The 21,531-nt window shown below is 38.6% G+C and overlaps 1 protein-coding gene across 2 annotated transcripts in view; it reads left to right on the forward strand.

Annotated features, from left to right (window-relative positions):
- Positions 1-21,531, forward strand: part of CUL5 (cullin 5) — a 150,204-nt gene that overhangs the window by 32,960 nt on the left and 95,713 nt on the right. For both annotated transcript variants that reach the window (XM_036902660.2, XM_036902661.2), the window contains exon 2: positions 2,103-2,212. In XM_036902660.2, coding sequence (XP_036758555.1) covers positions 2,103-2,212 — 110 coding nt within the window. The remainder of the gene's footprint in view (positions 1-2,102; positions 2,213-21,531) is intronic.

Genomic DNA, 21,531 nt, shown 5'->3' on the forward strand with positions numbered 1-21,531 from the left:
AGGGGATCTCTGTGCTTCCATGACCTGAGTGTCTGTTTCCTTCCTCAGATTGGGAAATTTTTCAATAATTATTTCCTTAAAGAGACTTTCTGTCCTTTTGTCTTTCTATCCCTTTTCCTTCTCATTCCCCTATTATGCGAATATTGTTGTTTGAATTGGTCACATAGCTCTCCTATTCTTCATTCCTAGAGATCCTTTTTTCTCTCTGTTCCTCAGCATCTTTGTTTGCCTGTTCTCTAATTTCATTTATCATCTCCTCTATATGATCTAATCTGCTTTTAAATCCCTCTATTGCAGATACTATATTCTTCATTCTGAGTAGCTCTTTTTCAGATTTTCTATCTCTGTGTTGAAGTCCTCCCTGAGATCTTGAATACTTTTCTGTAAATCCATGAGCGTGTTTACGACTTTTATTTTGAAATCTTTATCAAGAAGATTGGTGATCTCTGTTTCATTTAGCCCTCTTTCTGGGTTTCTGTCTTGTAGTTTTGTTTGGATCAAATTCCTCTGCCTGCTAATTTTTCAGGGATTCTGTGTTTCCTTTTTATTAGATGTCTCTGTTATGCTTTCTGGTCTAAAGAATAATAGCTTTATGAAGAAAGTGTACTGTGATGCCCAGAAGCTCAAGATTCTGTACACTCTCATGCCTGGTTCTATTTTGCAGGGTCCCCAGTTGGTGTGCTGTGGATGGGTGTGTCAGGGGTGCCTTTATTTCTGGCTTCTGTAGTGGTTTAAGTGGGTGGGCCATTTGCTTGAGCTGCTGCCTTTGTGTTCAGCACAGGAATCTCTGTTGAGCTTGCTATGGGTGGGGCCATCCTCTGCCTGCCCTGCAGCAATGGAGGGGCTGCAGTGTTAATAGTGTCAGTGGGCCAGTGTACCCCTGCCAGATGGGCAGCAGCGGGTTTGGACATCTGTAGGAGGGAAGGAGCTCTTGGGACTGGCTCTTCCAGGCTCCTCTCTGTTAAAAATTATTTCAAATTGTGTTGGGGGTCCCCAAGAGCACCTAGGTTCAGTGAATTGCTAGGAGGACTCATAGGACTAAACATACAGTCATACTCAAAGCTGTGGTTTATTACAGGAAAAAGATACAAAATAAAGTCAGTGAAAGGAAATGTACAAGGTTTAAAGTCTCTTGAAAAACAGACATAGGCTTCCAAGGTTGGGGTAAAATGGAGACAAGCAAGCTGGGAGAGTCTTCCTCTACCTCTGCAAGGCTGCAAATCTGATATTTCTGCTGGGCCAAGTTGTGTGGTTCCCAACAGCACACAGGGAGGTGCCTTAGGGCTGCATTGCCAGCAAGGGGGATGGAGCATCTGGGACTCCCAAGAATTTCCAATCTGTTGGGCCAAGGAAGGACAGGGGAGGTATCCTCCACCTGCCCTTTCTCCTGAGGAGAGTGTTCCATCCAACCCTGGTCACCTCTGGTACCCCTCCCACTGCTGGCAAGTCTTTCAAACTGCCACCTCTGCTTTGGGTATCAGGACTGGTGGAGCATGCCTGCCATCCACACTGGCTGGAGTCTCAGCCTTCCAGAGTGTTCTGCCTGTCCCTGGTGTCCTGCCCAGATGATCACCAGAACCCAGTGTAATGTGGGCTCATGCTCCCAGAGCAGATCTTCAGAGCCAGGTGTGAGCACTCCTGGGCTCCTACCTCCTCTCTGCTCTGTTCCTTTCTCCCTCCTGTAGGCTGGTGTAGGGGAAGGGCTTGGCTCCCACTCCATCTTGGCTTTGTCGCCTCACCCTTCTCTGTGTGGTCTTCTCTTGCCCAGGTGTAGGGGGTGTGTTCTGCAGTCTTCAGGTCGTTTTCAGGTCTAGTTGCACTTGCTGTATTTTCCTTTTTTATGTTTTTTTTTGGAGGAGGTTTCCATCTTGCCTTTCTGTTCCACCATTTTTAATCTTCACTATACTTTTATAAAATTAATTTTGTCTTTTGTATGATTCCTTGATACCAGATTAAGTTTATAGTGAGTCCATTATGGAAAAGTAATTCTTTTAAATTTCAGATCTTTCATTTTTCTAGCTAGCTCTTAAGAGAGAAAAATAATGGACACTTTTGATTTAACTGCATTTAAATTAAACTTTCTTTTTTTTTTTTTTTTTAAGAATAAAGGTTCTCTTCAGTTTGAAGACAAATGGGATTTCATGCGTCCAATTGTTTTGAAGCTTTTACGCCAGGAATCTGTTACAAAACAGCAGTGGTTTGATCTATTTTCGTAAGTAATCCATTAATTCTAAATTTTTGCTAACATAAAGGACATTTTTATGATGCATTTCTAAATCCAAATGGAATGTTGACTCTAGATTGGATTTTACCTATTAAAATTATTTCAAATTGTGTTGGGGGTCCCCAGGAGCACCTAGGTTCAGTGATTTGCTAGGAGGACTCATAGGACTAAACATACAGTCATACTCAAAGCTGTGGTTTATTACAGGAAAAAGATACAAAATAAAATCAGTGAAAGGAAATGTACAAGGTTTAAAGTCTCTTGAAAAACAGACATAGGCTTCCAAGAGTATTCTTCCAGTGGGATCATGTAGGACACATTTAATATCCCCAGCAACAAGATTGGCAACACGTGATGTGTTGTCGTCCAAGGAAGCTCATTGGAGACTCAGTATCCAGTATTTTTATTTGTGGGTGGTCATACAGGTAGCATCTGCCTGGCAGGGACCAAAATTCCAGACTCTCAGAGAGCGGATGTTCAGTGTGAACCATTTTGTTTGTACACACAGTTTAGGTACAGTGAACTGTTCTTACCATTTTAGGAAAGTTTTATATTAGTGTAGAAAACTGTTCTAATTCTACTCAAGTTCTCAGGTGCCAGTCAAGGCCAAGCAGGCTTTTTTAAGGAATACAGTCTCATGTCTTCTATGTTAAATCTTGGCCTTTGGCTACATTGTTTTTAAAGCAAAATTGTTATTAGTAGGACCCCATGCAGCAAGTCAAGAACAATCTGTAGTAGTATTGATCTCAGTATGCTTTATAGAGGTCCTAGGTTTAGTTAGTTAAAATAAATCCCATCAACCATGAGGTTTATCTTAGAAAACTAGGTGGCTTCTTCTTTAGTTTCTGTATGAACCTTTTTCACATGACTTGAGGTATCAATTCAAGCATAACACAACTCAGGCTCATAAGTTGAAGCAGACCTTAAAGCCTTCCAGAGTTGAAGCAGTATCATGGTATTCAGAGTATACACAAGGAAGTACAGTCTCAGAGGGCACATGTGGTACCCCTGGAAACAGAGTTTACAGTTCTTAGGGTACACCAAGCAAGACACACATTAGCTAGATAGTATAGGTTAACAAGGTCCCCAGTGTGTCCTCTTCCCATGGGGCCTTTTGCTCTAGAGTTCCCAGTCCAATACAGTTAATTCAGTTCCAGCCTCATTTTCAGATGGACTTGCCTGAAGGCAGTTAGTTCCAAATAATTTTGTTTATCCATGACCCCAATTCTTTAGCCTCATTGGTGTGGATGACATTTAGAGGTGCTCTGTTGGGGAAAGTGTAGGAGCTGAGGCTGTTCCCTGTTATCTCAGAACACTGTTGGGTGTAATTGGAAGCTCAGCAGTCAGTTTGAATTTAAAGTATTCACAGTAGCATGGAAAGCTCACACCAGAAGTTTTCCTTTAGGAAGAGGGGAAAGCTCTCAAGAATAGTTCTGAAAAACAAAATTCATTAATGTTGTCCTCCTCTCCCTATGCCTCCCCAGGTGCTGAGTTTTGTTTTTTTCTCCCTTACAAAATCATTGTGTACCATTCAGTAATGAAAACTTCATTTTTTCCCAGTCATCCAGACATGTAAGAGGAACAAAAGCACTTTTACTGAAAGACATTTTTATAGAAAGATATATCATTTTTAGGAATTGCTGTGGATGAAACCCTCAATTTTCAGAAATTTTCAAAATAGATTTATGTTACTCCACCCTTTTGTTGTAATTATCTAGTGAGCAGCCTAGAAAAGAGTTTATCTTTTCTAGAGATAGTTGCATTTAATAACCAAATTGCACTGAGGTGTGTGTACAAGCAGTGTGAGAAGAAGGGGGGTAGAATAGAATAAGACTACTATTAATCCATTGTTGAAAAGTGCAACTAATTCAGAAAACAACACAAGTGCATAGCAGTGAGACATCCCTGAGTTGGAGGGTCAGGTATCCAATCTGTAAGGTTAGGTAGAGTGTCGTCTCCCATCTTGGAGCTTTTGACATTAGCCACAAGTTAGGAATGCATTTAGTCTCGGAGTCAGGTAAATAGAGCCAGTCAGTAGCTTGACTTCACATGGCCCCATCAGAGAATAAGCCCTTTTCTGTGTGTGTCTGCAAGTGATTCAGATGGTCCAGCCAGAATCCATGATGTTTTCAGTTTGCTTTAGTTCAGCACACCTGGTGCTGAGGTTGAAACAGCCCAATAGCAGACAGTATCATGTTTCAACTTAGAGTCAGATTCTGTCAATTGGGATCTGTGAATTTAAGATTCTGAAAACACCAGCAGTTTTTCTTCAGCAGCAAAGCCAAGATACTGCAGACCAGATAGTTACATGACAAGCAGGACTTTTCTAAGCTATTTTTTTTTAAAATCTTACCAGTTTGATCCACTCAGGCTGGAAAGTCATTATCCTGTAAGTGCCAGACATCTGATTTTATAAGAACTCAGTGGTGTCTAAAAGCTGCTTTTTAAAACTCCAGAAGTATATTTCTGCTGGAGAATTCCTTTGTTTTCATGTTGTCTCCCTTTTCTCAGAGACATTAATAGGTAGAAATAGTAGTAAATACCGTTATGGAGGTTTATTCTGTTTCCAATACTCAGCTTAAATTCCAATCCTCTCACCAGCAGAAAAAAGCAAGGAATTTGTATCCCACTAACTTTTATTTTGAAGCTTTTCCTGATTGATGTGATCCCTATAGCATTTATGAAAGTACAAGCATATAATATTTTACTTTTTTTTTTTATCATACTTCCAGATGCAAGAGCCACAAAATAGAAAGTCATCTTTTGAACCTCTGCTGGTCCTTTTTCTTCATTTTTAATTTGTTCAACTCCAGCAGTAAATTCAGCATTTATAATACTGATATTACAGTTATTGGGAGATCCTGACTAGAATGCAAGGGGCATGGATGGACTGATGTAGCAACAGTGGTTAGGCTGAAGAAATAGCTAGAATGGTTTCCTCTCCCTGCCACCTTCATCCCCACAATTTTCTTTCATGTTTTATCTAAAGTGTTCTCCAGCTTTGGGATTTGATATAACTTTTGTTTCCTTATGCCTGAGGGAGAGAACAACACAAATGTGTAACAATTTTGGTTCACCGAAAGCTTAATTTTTAGAATCTTTCAGAGTTTTCTGTTCTCACTTGGAAGTAAGAACAAAAACCAAAGGTGTCATCCAGGCTGTGCTTTTTTTCTCCTCCCATTTTAGTCAACATGGCCAAAAGCAGCCAGCAAGCAAGCCAACTCTCCTGGGGTTAGATCTGTCATCTTCAGATTTCATAGGTAACTCTTACTTCTCACAATAGGTAGCAATTCAGCTGCTGTTTAATACTGTGTATGATTTCATACCCACCCATGCAGCAAGAGTTCATCACCCTACCAGTTTATCCTTCCCTTTTCCCTAAGAGTGCTTTTATAGTGTTTAAGTTACTTGGTTATTCTGGTGAATCCCACTTCTGATGCCAGCTGTATCAGTCTCAAGATCACCCCTAGGTTCAGTGATTACTAAGAACCATAAGGCTCAGCATATAGTTGTATTCATGGCTCTGATTTACAGTGCAGGATACAAAGCAAAATACAACAAAGCTGCATGTTGCAAAGCCTGGGGAAAACCAGATGCAAGTTTCCAAGCATTCTGTATCAGTGGAGTCACACAGGATACATTTAATTCCTCCAGCAACTAATTGTGACATGTACAATGCTATTAACCAGGGAAGCTTATTAAAGACTCATTCCCTAGGGTTTTTACTGGCATCTGGTCTCGTAGTCACATGTCATGCCTATGCCTGACATGAACCAAAATTCCCAACTCCTAGATGAAAAGCAAGTGTTCAGCATAAATCAGATTGTTTATATAAATGGTTTAGTAACAGTGAGCATCCTTATCAGGAGGTGGTGAGAACCCTCCCCAAATCCAAGTTCCCAGATGCCAGCCAAGGGCCAACTTTGCAAGCATGTCTTCCTAAGGATAGTAGTCTCAGACCTGCTATAATTTTTTTGTGGTGCCTGTAGCTCCAGGGGAAAGGGTGTTCCTGGCCCAGGCGAGTCCCCTTTGAAACTGGTGAAACCAAAGTAAGTCAAGGGAAAAGGTAGGTTGGGAGAAAGGCTTTTGTTTCTTACAGTTCCTAGCCAGGCTGGACACCATCTGTCTCTGGCTGTAGCTCGTATTCTCTGCTTCCTGTCTGCCCCTTCCACGAGGAGCTCCATCGGGGGTCCTTGGTGACTGGCAGATGCCAGATCAATTAGGTTTGGAAGGTACAGTTATGTACCAGGAAGGGAGGGAATGAGAGAAGAGAATGGCCGTCTTCTCTTCACCCCTTACCCCAGATTGACAGGAGGCTCTGCAGTGCTAAACACCTACTGATAGGTAAATGGACTAAGGCCAGGTGGGAGATTTTGGAAATTCTGCCATTTACCCCACAGTGCACTAGCGAAATACTGTATCAATGAATTGTAGATGTGTGAGTAAATGATCTATACATATTAAGTTGTGCTCATTTTTTCTCATTATCACCTAAGAAAATAGTCTAATTTCTTTAAATAATGTAGAACTTGTTACATAATATTAATCTACTGATACCCATGAGTCTGTCTTTTGAGAAATTGGAGACCAATAAGAAACAGCTTGAAGACATTTTGAAACTTTATAGCATTCATGTATATATATATTTCCTTAAATATTTTATTAAACTTTTATGAATATGTTTTTTACTTTTTTGCCATTTGTGTGGATAATAGTTTTGTCATCTAGAATAATGCTTATTTGCTGTGTACTCCTGACTGAGAAAAGAAGCATAGTGTAATGGTGTTCCCTGCTTAAAGTATACTTCTAAACAGAAATGGTCGATAACTTTGTACTCCCTACAGTTAGTTTTTAAAAATCCTTGCTCTTCTTGCAGTTATTCAAGGAAGCTCAATATGTAGTCCTTTCAGGTTAAAGGATTCCTGTGTGCATTTATCATGCATCATCAAAATTGCAAGACCTACAAAACTGCAAAGCCTTCCAAATTTTAGCCCATTTCACCATATTAATTAATAACATTTAGGTTATTTATATCTATAAATTTATGGTGCTAAAATAATGTACTGAGAGCAAACTACAGTATTTGATCCCCCTTTTTTCATAATCTATATTATTGTTTCTCAGGAGCGTTATGGCATTTTAGGTAGTTTTAAAAGATTGCCCCACATTTGCCAGATGTTTATCATCTCTGGCCTTCACCCTTATATACTCTAGTAGTGGACACTCCATGTGTACTCTCTTCACCATCCCTCATTATTGAACCAAAAATTGCTTTTATACCTTCCCAAATGTCCTTCTGAGGGGACATTACCTTCCTCAGCTGAGAACCGCTGTTCTAGATACAAGTTGTTTGGTTTGACTCTGGTTCATTAAATTGATGTGAGAATTAAATATAAATTATTTTCAACTCATGAGACCTTTTATTTTCTTTTAATTTTTTATTAAGGTATGATTGATATACACTCTTATGAAGGTTTCACATGAAAAAACAATGTGGTTACTACATTTACCCATGTTATCAAGTCCTCACCCATATCCCAATGCAGTCACTGTCCGTCAGTGCAGCAAGATGCCACAGATTCACTATGTGCCTTCTCTGTGCTACACTGTCCTCCCCATGATACCCCACACGATGTGTACTAAACATAATACCCCTCAATCCCCTTCTCCCTCCCTCCCCAGCCGCCCTCCCACACCCCTCCCCTTTGGTAACCACTAGTTCATTCTTGGAGTCTCTGATTCTGCTGCCATTTTGTTCCTTCAGTTTTGCTTCATTGTTAATACTCCACAAATGAGGGAAATCATTTGGCACTTGATGAGACCTTATTTTTAAGAAAATGTATCTTTACTATAAATTTTTAAGAGATATTTTTCTTATTTCTCAGTTGGTTTTTGATACCACTTTTTCCTGGTTTGTCTCTTATCTCGTCTGCCTCATCTCAGTCATCTTGGCTGACTCATCCTAGTGTGCTCCTTAAATGTTGGTTTCCTCGAGTTTCTTTTTTTTCTTATTCTTTTAACCAAGTTTTCATACCTACATAAACAATCCAGATTATTCTTCTAAGTTGAACTTTAAGATTCATGGCCTATTGTTCTCTGTATATGCCTATCTAATCTCTTAAGTTCCATAACCACTCCAAATTTAGAATGAAAAAAATAAATCTGTTGTGCGTGTCTTAAACCAAAAATTTGGCAGCCGTTTTTTTATTCCTGCATATCCAATTGATTACTAGGTTTCATAGATTTCTATTAAATTATTTCTTGAATTGAACTTCTTTCCATCTCAGCTGTCATTTTTCCCACTCTCTTCCCTGAATGATTACAATAGTCCTCTGTCTCCTTACCCTCTTTCTTATATCCGTGAGTATTAATTATCTGTTCCTGCATAAAAAACTACTCTAAAATTTGGCAACTGAAAACAAACATTTTGCAAGGGTGTGTTTTCCTACGTGTGTGTGTGTGTGTGTGTGTGTGTGTGTGTGTGTATAAAACAATAACACTGTTATACACAGCAGTAATAGTAGTATAACTCCATTTGGGTACCTGGACCCAATTTCAGTGTGTATAAGTATGTGGGAGGGAGTCTTCCCACACATAACATTAAGCAGTTCTCGAACACCAGCTGACTGTTCTGATCAATTCTGATGCTATCTGCCCAGAGACAGCACCAGATTTTTCAAGTTAAGGGCTCCATCCTCCAAGATTGCCACCTACCCCCAACTCCAGACACTAATTGCAAGCTCCAGACAGTTAATCTGTGCTTCTGACCTGGCTACAGATTTGAGGTTCCCATGGCCTCCCCCTTGGGTTTGATTAATTTGCTAGAGTGGCTCACAGAACTCAGGTAAACACATTTACAAGTTTAATAAATAATACCGTAAAGGATACAAGTTAATAGCCAGATGAAGAGGGACATAGGGTAAGGTCCCAAATAAAGGAGCTTCTATCCTCATGGAACTTGGGGCCTGGCTCAGTGGCACATGGGAACATTCTGGTTTTCCAAGCAAAGAGGTGCTCTCTGATTGAGAAACAGGACCCAACAGAACAGAGAGCAATAGGTTTTTCAGGCGTTTTGTGAGGGCTTCATTGCATAGTAATGATTGACTAAATTATTGGCCATTGGCTGATTGAACTTCCAGGCTTGCTTTTGGGTGGGGTCCAGAAGTCTATAATTGACATGACAAAATACCCATTTTACCATTAAGACTCTAGTGTTTTCAGGAACTGTGGATGAAGACCAAATATACCTGGGATATATATATTTGGTCACATGAATAATCTAATATGTATTTCTTATGACTCATTATATAGCACATTTATCATCACACAGTTACTGAGGGTTAGGAATCTGGTAGCAGCTTAATTGAGTGGTTCTAGGTCAGGGTCTCATGAGGTTGCAGTGAAGCTCTCTGCAAAAGATATAGAGGCCTAGATTCATCTAGGACTGAATGGTCTTCTAAGCTTACATACGATTGTTGGCAGGTCTTAGTTCTTCACTAGCTATTTAGTTCCTCACCGTGTGGACCCCTCTGTAGGACTCTTACTTAACACTGGAGCAGTTTGCTTTCCCCAGAATGAGAGAGAGTACTCCAAAAACAGAAGTTGTGGTACTATACAAGATAATTTTAGATGTGACAACCATCACTTTTGTTGTATGCTACCAATCACAAGAACAAACTATGCACTGTAGAAGGAACCTATACACAGGTGTGAATACCAAGAGACAGGAATCACTAGGGGTCATCTTAGAAGCTGTACCTCAGAATTACAGGAAACATGATGCAAGGTTTAGAAAGACCAAATTAGTAAAATAAAACTGAAAAGTTCTACCTGAATGTAGAACACAATGACAAGGCATGGAAAAATTAAATAAAAACTAAGAAATATGGAGGATCTAGAATAAGGTTAACTTATACTTTAAAGGAGTTCCAGAAGGAGAGAACAGGAGTACTGGAGGAGAGGATATAGGCCAAAAGTATAAGAAGAAATTTTCACAGAGTTGAAATCTATCGTCCTTTTCACACATCTATGCAAGTCTTCATATTGAAAGTGCTATAAAAAAAAAACGCACTGAAACTTGTCCTTACAGAGTTTCAGAATTCCAAGAATAAAGAAAATAATCCCAATTCTTAATAGAAAGAACAGTTACCTGTCAAACTAAACACTTTCCTCACATTGGCCAGATTGGATGCAGAAGGTTGATGAAACATTTCCTTTCAGTATTTGAAGGGAAGTTATTCTGAACGTAGTATTCCATACCTAATCAAGTTTAAGACTAGATAAACTTTTTTTCAGACAAGTAAGGATTAAGAGGACTTAAGGATCCTGCAGAAATGAAGTAGGTACTCTTTCCTCTACTATTACCAACATCAGCCATTAAAAAAATTGAAGTTTACTAAAATAAACAAAGGAAGTACTCTTAAACTAGGAATCCTGACCATAAAATAGAAATACAAAAAAAAAACCACCCAGACATCTCCACTCAAAACTACAAGAACTTGCAAGCCAATTTTTAGCTGATAAAAATTATCCTACAGAAACCAACTATGAAGAATACAAACAGAACACTCCAAACTCAGTTCATTATCTTCACACAGCCTTTGGGGTTATAAAAATAATCTTGAATCAAAAATTCAAAGGAGAGAAATCAACAAAAATAAAAAGTTTAAATGAAAATTGAAAGAAAACAAAGACAAAAATCATACAAAATGATCATTTCAGTAGATGAAGAAAAAACATGGAAGAGTAAATAATCTTTCTAAAATAAAATACAAAGGGAGAAGGAGGAGGGGAGATGGTGGAGTAGGAAGGCAATGTGGCAATCAACTCCCACATAAATACCAAGGAAGCAACTACAGCCAATACAACTGACCCTGGAAAAGACCTGAAGACTGCAGGACAGGCCACCCTCACCTGGAGAAGAAGGAATAAAAACTCAATAAATGTGTGTAGAGGATATGCACCGCTATAAAATAAAGGCCATATGCAACAAATCCACAGCTAACATCATACTCAGTGGCAAAAAGCTGAAAGCTTTTCCTCTAAGATCAGGAACAAGACAAGGTTGTCCACTCTCACTTTTATTCAACATAGTACTGGAGGTCCTAGCCACGGCAGTCAGACAACACAGAGAAAAGAGGCATCCAAATTGGTAAGAGAAGAAGTTAAAATGTCACTATATGCAGATGATATGATATATGTAGAAAACCCTGAAGACTACACCAAAAAAATATTAGGACTAATAACAATTCAGCAAAGTTGAAGGACACAAAATTAATACACAGAAATCTGTTGCATTCCTATATACTAACAACAAACTAGCAGAGTTTCCATTTACAATTGTATTCAAAAGAATAGAATACCTATAAATAAACCTAACCAAAGAGGTGAAAGACCTGTACTCTGAAAACTATAAAACACTCATGAGAGAAATTAAAGAAGGCACAAATAAATGGAAATCTGTCCCATGCTCATGGAGAGGAAGAATAATGTTGTCAAACTGACCATCCTGCCCAAAGCAATTTACAGGTTAAATGCAATCCCTATCAAAATACCAGTGGCATTTTTCAGTGAACTAGAGCAAATAATCCTAAAATTCATATGGAACTACAAAAGACCCCAAATAGCCAAAACAATCCTCAGAAAGAAGAACAAAGCTGGGTATATTAGGCTCCTTGACTTCAAGCTATACCACAAAGCTACAGTAATCAAAATAGTATGATAATGGCACAGGAACAGACCCATAGATCACTGGAACAGAATAGACAGCCCAAACCCACACATATGTGGTCAATAAATATATGATAAACAAGCCATGAATATACAATGAGGAAAAGACAGCCTCCTCAGTAACTGGTGTTGGGAAAACTGGACAGGTACATAGATCACTGGAACAGAATAGACAGCCCAAACCCACACATATGTGGTCAATAAATTATGATAAACAAGCCATGAATATACAATGAGGAAAAGACAGCCTCCTCAGTAACTGGTGTTGGGAAAACTGGACAGGTACGTGTAAGAGTATGTAACTGGATTGCTGTCTAACTCTATACACAAAAGTAAACTTGAAATGGATTAAAGACTTAAATGTAAGACATGATACCATAAAACTCAGAAGAAAACAGGCAAAAATCTCTTGACCATAGCATATAACCAATTGTTTCTTGGACACATCTCGGATAAGGCAAACAAAAAATGAACAAGTGGGACTATGTCAAATGAAAAAGCTTCTGTGCAGCAAGGGAAGCCATCAGCAGAACAAAAAGGCAACCTACAGTATGGAGAATATATTTGTAAGTGATTTATCCGATAAGGGGTTCACATCCAAAATATGTAAAGAAGTCATGCCTCAACACGAAAAAAACAGCTAAGTTAAAAAATGGGCAGAGGACCCCAACAGACACTTCTCCAAAGAAGAAATACAAATGACCAACTGGCACATTAAAAGATGCTCCACATCACTAATCATCAGCAAAATGCGAATCAAAACCGCAATGAGATACAACCTCACACCAGTTAGAATGGCCACTATCCAAGAGACAAGAAATAATAAATAACATCCATGAGAATACGAGGATGTGGAGAAAAGGGAACCTTCCTACACTGTTGGAGGAAATGTAAATTGATGCAGCCAATGTGGAAAGCAGTCTGGAGGTTCCTCAAAAAACTGAAAATAGAAATACCATATGACCCAGTAGTCCCACATCTAGGAATGAGTTAGACAGCAATCCAGTTACATACTCTCGCATGTAGCAGTCAAGTTTTCCCAACACCAGTTACTGAGGAGGCAGTCTTTCCCTAATTGTATATTCACAAAAACAAAGAAAACAAAATCCCTGATAAGATATGTGCAGTCCTGTGTTTATTTCTGTATTATTTACAATAAGATATGGAAGCACCAAACTGTCCATCAAAAGATGAATGGATAAAGAAGACGTGGCATATATACATGATGGAATGTTACTCAGCCATAAAAAAGAAATCCTGCCCCTTGCAACAATATGGATGGACCTACAGGATATTACACTAAGTGAAATAAGCCAGGTGGAGAAAGACAAACACCATATAATTTCACTTGTGGAATATAAAAAAAAAAAAAGAAAGAAAATAGAAAATAGGAGGAGATTAAAGATGGGGGCGTGAGAGATGAGACAGAGGGCTCCTCCCCAAACCACATATAATATGAAAATATAATTAATACAACTAATCCTGAAAGAGCAGCAGGAAAGAAAATTCAGCCAGATGGCATACACCTGGAGAAAAGAACAGACCTCATGGAACAGGCTAACACACCAAAGCCGTGGTCTGGCATTACCCAAGCATTTCCCCAACCCCAACTCACCGGCAGAAGGAAGTGAAGCGGACTGGGGAGTGAGTGAAGACCTAGGACTGCTGAACACCCAGCCCTGGAGATCTGCTCTGGGAGCATGAATCTCCATTGCATGGGGCTCTGGAGATTCAAGGAGTTGGAAAGCTAAGACAGGCAGAATACCTGGTGAGACTAAGATTCCAGCCGCTTGTGGAAACGGGGAACCACATCCGCCTGCTCTGGGACAAAAGAAAAGCAGGCAGTCTGAGAGACTTCCTAACAGCGAGAGGGCTGCTAAAGGCACGAGGATTGCATGGAGCTTGCCTCTCAGGAGAAAGGACAGGTAGATAAAATTGGGCACACTCTGCTAAGCAGGTGGGGAACTTTCAGGACCTTCAGGCACTCCATCCCCCTGGCTGGCTACGCAGCTCCAAGAACCCCCACCATGCTAAATACCCTGCTGCGCCTTCCTCCTGACCAGTCCGCACCAGCTCATAAACCGGCAGCCCCTGCCCTGGCATCAGGCCAGCCAGAGGGAAGCCCTGCCTATGGCAGCTACAAATGCAAAGCATAGGGGCTTACACCTGTGTGCTTGGCCCACTGGTTCTGGCAGTGGAGGCAGGCATAGCAGCTGGGAAGCAGGAAACAGTTCTTTCCTCCCCCCCAGGCACCAGCACCAATCCTCTGTGACACCCAACATCACTCCAGGGGCTGAGCAACTCCAGAGACTAGAGTTTCTGGGCACTAGAGGGTGCCACATACAAATATGAAACGTCAGAAGAACCTGGTTCAAACCAAAATCCCACAAGTACCAGAAAAAGGGTCAAGTGAAACTGAACTCATCAGTCTTTCTGAGAGAGATTTCAAAATAAAAATCATTAACATGCTCATGGAAGTACAGTAAAATATTCAAGAACTCAGGGAACAAATCCGAATGGAGATTCAATCACTGTGGAAAACAGTATCAGAAATGAAACATACAGTGAAGGCATTTGAAAGCAGATTAGGTATAGTGGAGGAGATAGCAAATGGAATAGAAATTAGAGAAAAGGAATACAAAGCTGAGGCACCAAGAGAAGAAAAGAATTCTAGGAATGAAAGAATATACAGAGAACTGTGCAACCAATCCAAACCGCAAAATATTTGCATTATAAGGTTACCAGAAGAAGAAGAGAGAGAAAAAGGGATAGAAAGTGTCATTGAGGAGGTAATGGCTGAAAACTTCCCCAATCTGGGAAAGGAGATAGTCTCTCAGGCCATGGGGGTGTACTAATATCCCAACACAAGGGACCCAAGGAAGACAACACCAAGACATACAATAATTAAAATGACAAAGATCAAGGATAAGGACACACTATGAAAAGCAACCAGAGAGAGAAAAAAGATCACAAACAAAGGAAAACCCATTAGGCTGTCAACAGACTTCTCAACAGAAACCTGGCAGGCCAGAAGGGAGTGGCACGATATATTTAATGCAATGAGGCAGAAGGGCCTCGAAACAAGAATAGTCTACCCGGAAAGATGATCATTTAAATTTGAAGGAGGGATTAAACAATTTCCTGATAGGCAAAAGCTGAGAGGATTTACTTCCCACAAACTGTCTCTACGGTGTATTTTGGAGGGACTGCTATAGATGGGAGTGTTCCTAAGGCTAAATAGCTGTCACCAGAGGAAATACAACCACAGTAAAGAAAGTAGAACAATTAATTATGAAGTATATCAAAATTAAATCAACTACCCACAAAGTCAGTCAAGGGATAGACAAAGAGTACAGAATATGATACCAAATATAAAAAGAATACAGGAAGAAGAGAAAGGAGGGTATAAAAACCTTTAGATTGTTTTTGTAATAGCACACTGAATTAAGATAGACAGTTAGATAGTAAGGAAGTTAGTCATGACCCTTTGGGAACCATGAATCTAAAGCCTGCAATGGCAATAAGTACGTACCTATCGATAATAACCCTAAATGTAAATGGTCTAAATGCACCAATCAAAATATGCAGAGTCAGTGAATGGATAAAAAAAAGATACCCGTCTATATGCTGGCTACAAGGGACTCAATTCAAACCCAAAGACATATACAGACTGAAAGTGAAGGGATGGAGAAAGATATTTCATGCAAGTAATAGGGGGGAAACACAGGTGTTGCAGTACTTCTATCAGACAAAATAGACTTCAAAACAAAGTCACAAGAGACAAAGAAGCACATTACATAAAGATAAAGGGGTCAGTCCAACAAGAGGATATAACCATTATAAATATCTATGCACCCAACTCAAGAGCACCTACATATGTGAAACAAATACTAACAGAATTGAAGGTGGAAATAGAATGCAATGCATTCATGTTAGGAGACAACGCTCCACTCAATCCAAAGGACAGATAAACTAGAGAGAAAATAAGTAAGGTGACATAGGCACTGAACAACACATTAGAACAGATGGACCGAACAGACATCTACAGAACACTCCACCCAAAAGCAGCAGGATACACATTCTTCTCAAGTGCACATGGAACATTTTCAAGAACAGATCATATACTAGGCCACAAAAACAGCCTCAGTAAATTCAAAAAGATTGAATTGTACCTACCAGCTTCTCAGACCACAAAGGTATTAAACTAGAAATTATGCAAAGAAAATAGAAAATCCTACAAACACATGGAGGCTTAACAACATGCTCCTAAATAAACAATGAATCAATGACCAACTAAAAACAGATCAAGCAATATATGGAGACAAATGACAACAGTAATTCAACACCATAAAATCTGTGGCATGCAGCAAAGGCCATGCTAAGAGGGAAGTATACTGCAGTACAGGCCTACCTCAGGAAAGAAGAACAATCCCATATGAACAGTCTAAACTCTTAATTAACAAAACTAGAGAAAGAAGAACAAATGAGGCCCAAAGTCAGTAGAAGGAGGGACATAATAAAGATTAGAGCAGAAATAAATAAAATAGAGAAGAATAAAACAATAGAACCAAAGAAAGCTGGAGCTGGTTCTTTGAGAAAATGAACAAAATAGATAAACTCCTAGCCAGACTTAATCAAGAAAAAAAGAGTCTACACACATAAACAGAATCAGAAAAGAGAGGGAAAACCACTACGGACAACACAGAAATAACAAAAAATTATTAGAGAATACTATGAAAAATTATATGGTAACAAACTGGATAACCTTGAAGAAATGGACAATTTTCTAGAAAAATAAAACCTTGCAAGGCTGAACCAGGAAGAAACAAAGTCTGAACAGACCAATTACCAGCAAGAACAAAACCACTGTACCAGATGGCTTCACCACTGAATTTTATCAAACTTATACTGAAGATCTAATATCCATCCTCTTTAAAGTTTTCCAAAAAGTAGAAGAGGAGGGAATACTTCCAAACTCATTCTATGAGGCCAGCATTACTCTAATACCAAAATCAGGCAAAGACACCACAAAAAAAGAAAACTACAGACCAATATCCCTGATTAACATATGTGCAACAAAATATTAACAAACCGAATTCAGAAATACATCAAAGAGATCATCCATCATGATCAAGCAGGATTTATTCCAGGGATGCAAGAATGATACAATAATAGAAAATCCATCAACATCATCCACCACATCAACAAAAAGGAGGACAAAAACCACATGATCATTGACACAGATGCTGAAAAAGCATTTGACAAAATTCAACATCCATTCATGATAAAAACTCTCAACAAAATGTATATAGAGGGCAAGTACCTCAACATAATAAAGTCCATATATGACAAACCCACAGCCAACATCATACTTAACAGCAAGAAGCTGAAAGCTTTTCCTTTGACATCAAGAACAAGGATGCCCACTCTCCCCACTTTTATTCACCATAGTACTGGAGGTTGTAGCCACGGCAATCAGACAACAGAATGAAATGAAAGGCGTCCAGATTGGTAAAGAAGAAGTTAAACTGTCCCTGTTTGCAGATGACATGGTATTGTACAAAATAACCCTAAAGAATCCAAACTACCATATCTAATATCTGAATTCAGCAGAGTTGCAGGATACAAAATTAATACACAGAAATCTGTTGCATTCCTATTCCCTAACGTTGAACTAGCAGAAAGAGAAATCAGAAACACAGTTCCATTCACAATCCCATTCAAAAAGAATAAAATACCTAGGAATAAACCTAACCAAGGAAGTGAAATACCTATATCCTGAAAACTACCAGACTCTCATGAGAGCAATTAAAGAAGACACCAATAAATGGAAATATATCCCATGCTCATCCATAGGAAGAATTAATATTGTCAAAATGGCCATCTGCCTAAAACAATCTGTAGATCAATGCAATCCCTATCGAAGTACCAACAGCATTTTTCAATTAACTATAGCAAATCATTCTAAATTCATATGTAACCACAAAAGACCCTGAATAGCCAAAACAATCCTGAGAAGGAAGAATAAAGCTGGGGTGATTATCCTCCCCAACTTCAAACTCTAGTACAAAGCCACAGTAATCAAGACAATTTGGTACTGGCACAGAAACAGACCCATAGACCAGTGGAACAGACTGGAGCATTCAGATTTAAACCCAAGCATATGTGGTCAATTAATATACGATAAAGGAGCCATGGACATACAATGGTGAAATGACAGCCTCTTCAACAACTGGTGTTGGCAAAACTGGACAGCTACACGCAAGAGAATGAAACTGGATTATTGTTTAACCCCATTCACAAAATTAAACTCAAAATGGAACAAAGACTTGAGTGTAATTTCTGAAACCATAAGACTCTTAGAATAAGACAACATAGGCAAAAATCCCCTGCATATAAACATGAGCGACTTTTTCCTGAATGCATCTCCTCGGGCAGGGGAAACAAAAGCAAAAATGAACAAATGGGACTACATCAAGCTAAAAAGCTTCTGTACAGCAAAGGACACCATCAGCAGAACAAAATGCCATCCTACAGAATGGGGGAATATATATTTGTAAATGACATATCTGAGAAGGGGTTAACACCCAAAAAATAACTCACATGCATCTACAACCAAAAAACAAATAAGCTGATTAAAAAATGGGCGGAGGATATGAACAGACAATTCTCCAAAGAAGAATTCAGATGGCCAACAGGCACATGAAAAGATGCTCCACATTGCTAATTATCAGGGAAATGCAAATTAAAACCACAATGAGATATCACCTCACACCAGTTAGGATGGGCAACATAGAAAAGACTATGAACAACAAATTCTGGTGAGGATGCAGAGAAAGAGGAGCCCTCCTACATTGCTGGTGGGAATGTAAATTAGTTCAACCATTGTGGAAAGCAGTATGGAATTTCCTCAAAAAACTAAAAACAGAAATACCATTTGACCCAGGAATCCCACTCCTTGGAATTTACCAAAAAAATACAACTTCTCAGATTCAAAAAGACATCTGCACCCCCATGTTTATTGCAGCACTATTTATAATAACGACGATTTGGAAGCAACCTAAGTGTCCATCAGTAGATGAATGGATAAAGAAGATATGGTACATATACACATTGGAATACTATTCAGCCATAAGAAAGGAACAAATCCTACCATTTGCCACAACATGGATGGAGCTGGAGTGTGTTATGCTCCGTGAAATAAGCTAGGTAGAGAAAGACACGTACCAAATGATTGCTCTCATTTGTGGAGTAGAACAACAAAGCACAACTGAAGGAACTAAACAGCAGCAGACTCACAAACTCCAAGAAGGAACTAGCAGTTACCAAAGGGGAGTGGTTGGGGAGGGAGGGAGAAGGGGTTTAAGGGGCATTATGATTAGCACACATAATGTTGGGGGGCCACAGGGAAGGCAGTATAGCACAGAGAAGACAAGTAGTGACTCTATAGCATCTTACTACACTGATAGTGACTGCAATGGACGTGAGACTCGGTAATATGTGTGATTGTAGTAACGACATTGTTTTCATGTGAAACCTTCATAAGAGTGTATGTCAATGATATCTTATTTAAAAAAAACAGAAAAAGAAAATAGCAGTAGACTAATAGACACTGAGAAGTGACTGGTGGTTGCCATGGGGGAGGGGTTAGTGTTGGTGAAGGGGATAAAAAGGCACAAAATTTCTTTATCATAATATAAGTTGGTCCCGGTTATGGTAGTACAGCATGGAGAATATTAGTGATTCTGGAACATCTTCCTATGTTGACAGATAGTAACTGCACTAATGGGGATAAGGATGTAATAATATGGGTAACTGTTGAACCACTCTGTTATATACTCAAAACCAATATGAGATTGTATATCAACAATACTTCAATTAAAAAAAGAGAGGAGGGCTTTTCTCCACAAGTCCTTGTCCAACTGACTGAGGTATCTTTGTCTCCATTTCCACATTCAAAAATTTAGAAATAAAACTTGGTTCTATGATTACTTAAAGACACCTGATAGAAACGTGAAACATTGTTGCCCTGGCATCTTTACAGACCAGAACTGCAGAGGAGTAAGGACAAGAGAAAGGGGCATTGCTTGAAAATGAATGGTTTCAAATGCAAAAAAAAAAAATCATTCTGATAAAGGTCATCATGTACTAACAGCAAACATCCCAATAATATGTTGGAAGCATTTCATTTAAATTTGGAAATAAAACTAAATACCTATTTGCACACTTATTTTCAGTTTCCTGTAGGTTTAGAAATTCTTGCCATGGAATTATAAGTATTTACTTATATGTGTGGTTATATATATTTTTCTTTAATATGGCTTTTAAGCAGTTGATGCTTTTTGTAGGTCTTTTCACATAACCAGGTTATGGAAATTACTTTGATACTTGCTGAATGCACTTAAGTAGTGCTTAAGTGCTAAGGAGTTTAGCCCTCGTGTATATATTAGGAAAAAAGGTAAAAGTCAGTGATCTATGTTTACGTTTCAAGAAAAAATACCCTAGCAAATTAGACCTAAAGAAAGTAGAAAGGTGGAAAAACAAAATAAATGAAATACAAAATAATTGTATAATAGAGAAAAGGAAAAAGGCAAAAATTAATTCTCTGAAAAGTATTACATTTATTTTCACTTTTTGTCATCAGATTCATAATTTGCTTTACCAGTGTCTTTCTTTTTTCTCTATTTGTTCTTTTTCTCATTTCTTAAGATGAATTATTAGTTTTTATGTTTTTGTATTTCTCTGTAAAGCAAAAGCATTCAAAGCTATGTATTTTTTTTCTAAAAATACTGCTGTTATTACTGTTATTTGTGCTATGGAGTTTTCCTTTTTATTGCTTTCTTGACTGTCAGTAATTTTCTTTTTTCTTTAATCTAGGCATTCCCTAGGAGCTTCATTTCTAAAAAGTGATTTTTTTTGGTTATTTATTTATTTATGGATTATGATCAAAGAGATAACCTATACAGATACCTTTACAGTTTTACAAACTGTCAACTAAGATTTGTGCATTTTATTGTATGTACCTCAGTTAAAAAATAATAATACATATTCTGCTTTTAAACAAAAATAAATAAAAAATTTTTACGTGTGCGTGGTGCCTTAGGAAAAAATTATCTTGAGAGTTGCAAGAATCTCTAAGTCGTATCTATTCATTGTATTTTTAAATTCCTTTTTTTTCTTCTTCTAGATTTTCAAATGTTGAGAGATTTTTTGAAAGACAATGTTGATTAGTTAAAGACACACCCATTCCCTGTTCTCTTTACCTTGTGTATACCTTCCACTATGGAGGCTAGATAATTTTATGCTCACATCTTTGGCCTCTCTTGCTGCTAGGGTGGCTATGTAATACAATTCTGGTAAACTGGTCTATGCAAGGACTTCTAGGGAAGTTTTTGCATTTGAGATGTGCCTGCCACTCTACTCCCTTTACCCCTTTAACATTCACAGAGATAAGAAACTAACATACTAATAATCGCAGAGTAGAAAGAGAAAGGTCTTGGAGAGTGTCTGAACTGACCAACAGTTGCTTACCTCTCTCCTTGTCGTGTTAGAAAAATAACCTAGTCTAAGCCATTATT

This window comes from Manis pentadactyla, chromosome 13 (genome assembly GCF_030020395.1).
Source record: "Manis pentadactyla isolate mManPen7 chromosome 13, mManPen7.hap1, whole genome shotgun sequence".
Taxonomy (NCBI): Eukaryota; Metazoa; Chordata; class Mammalia; order Pholidota; family Manidae; genus Manis; species Manis pentadactyla.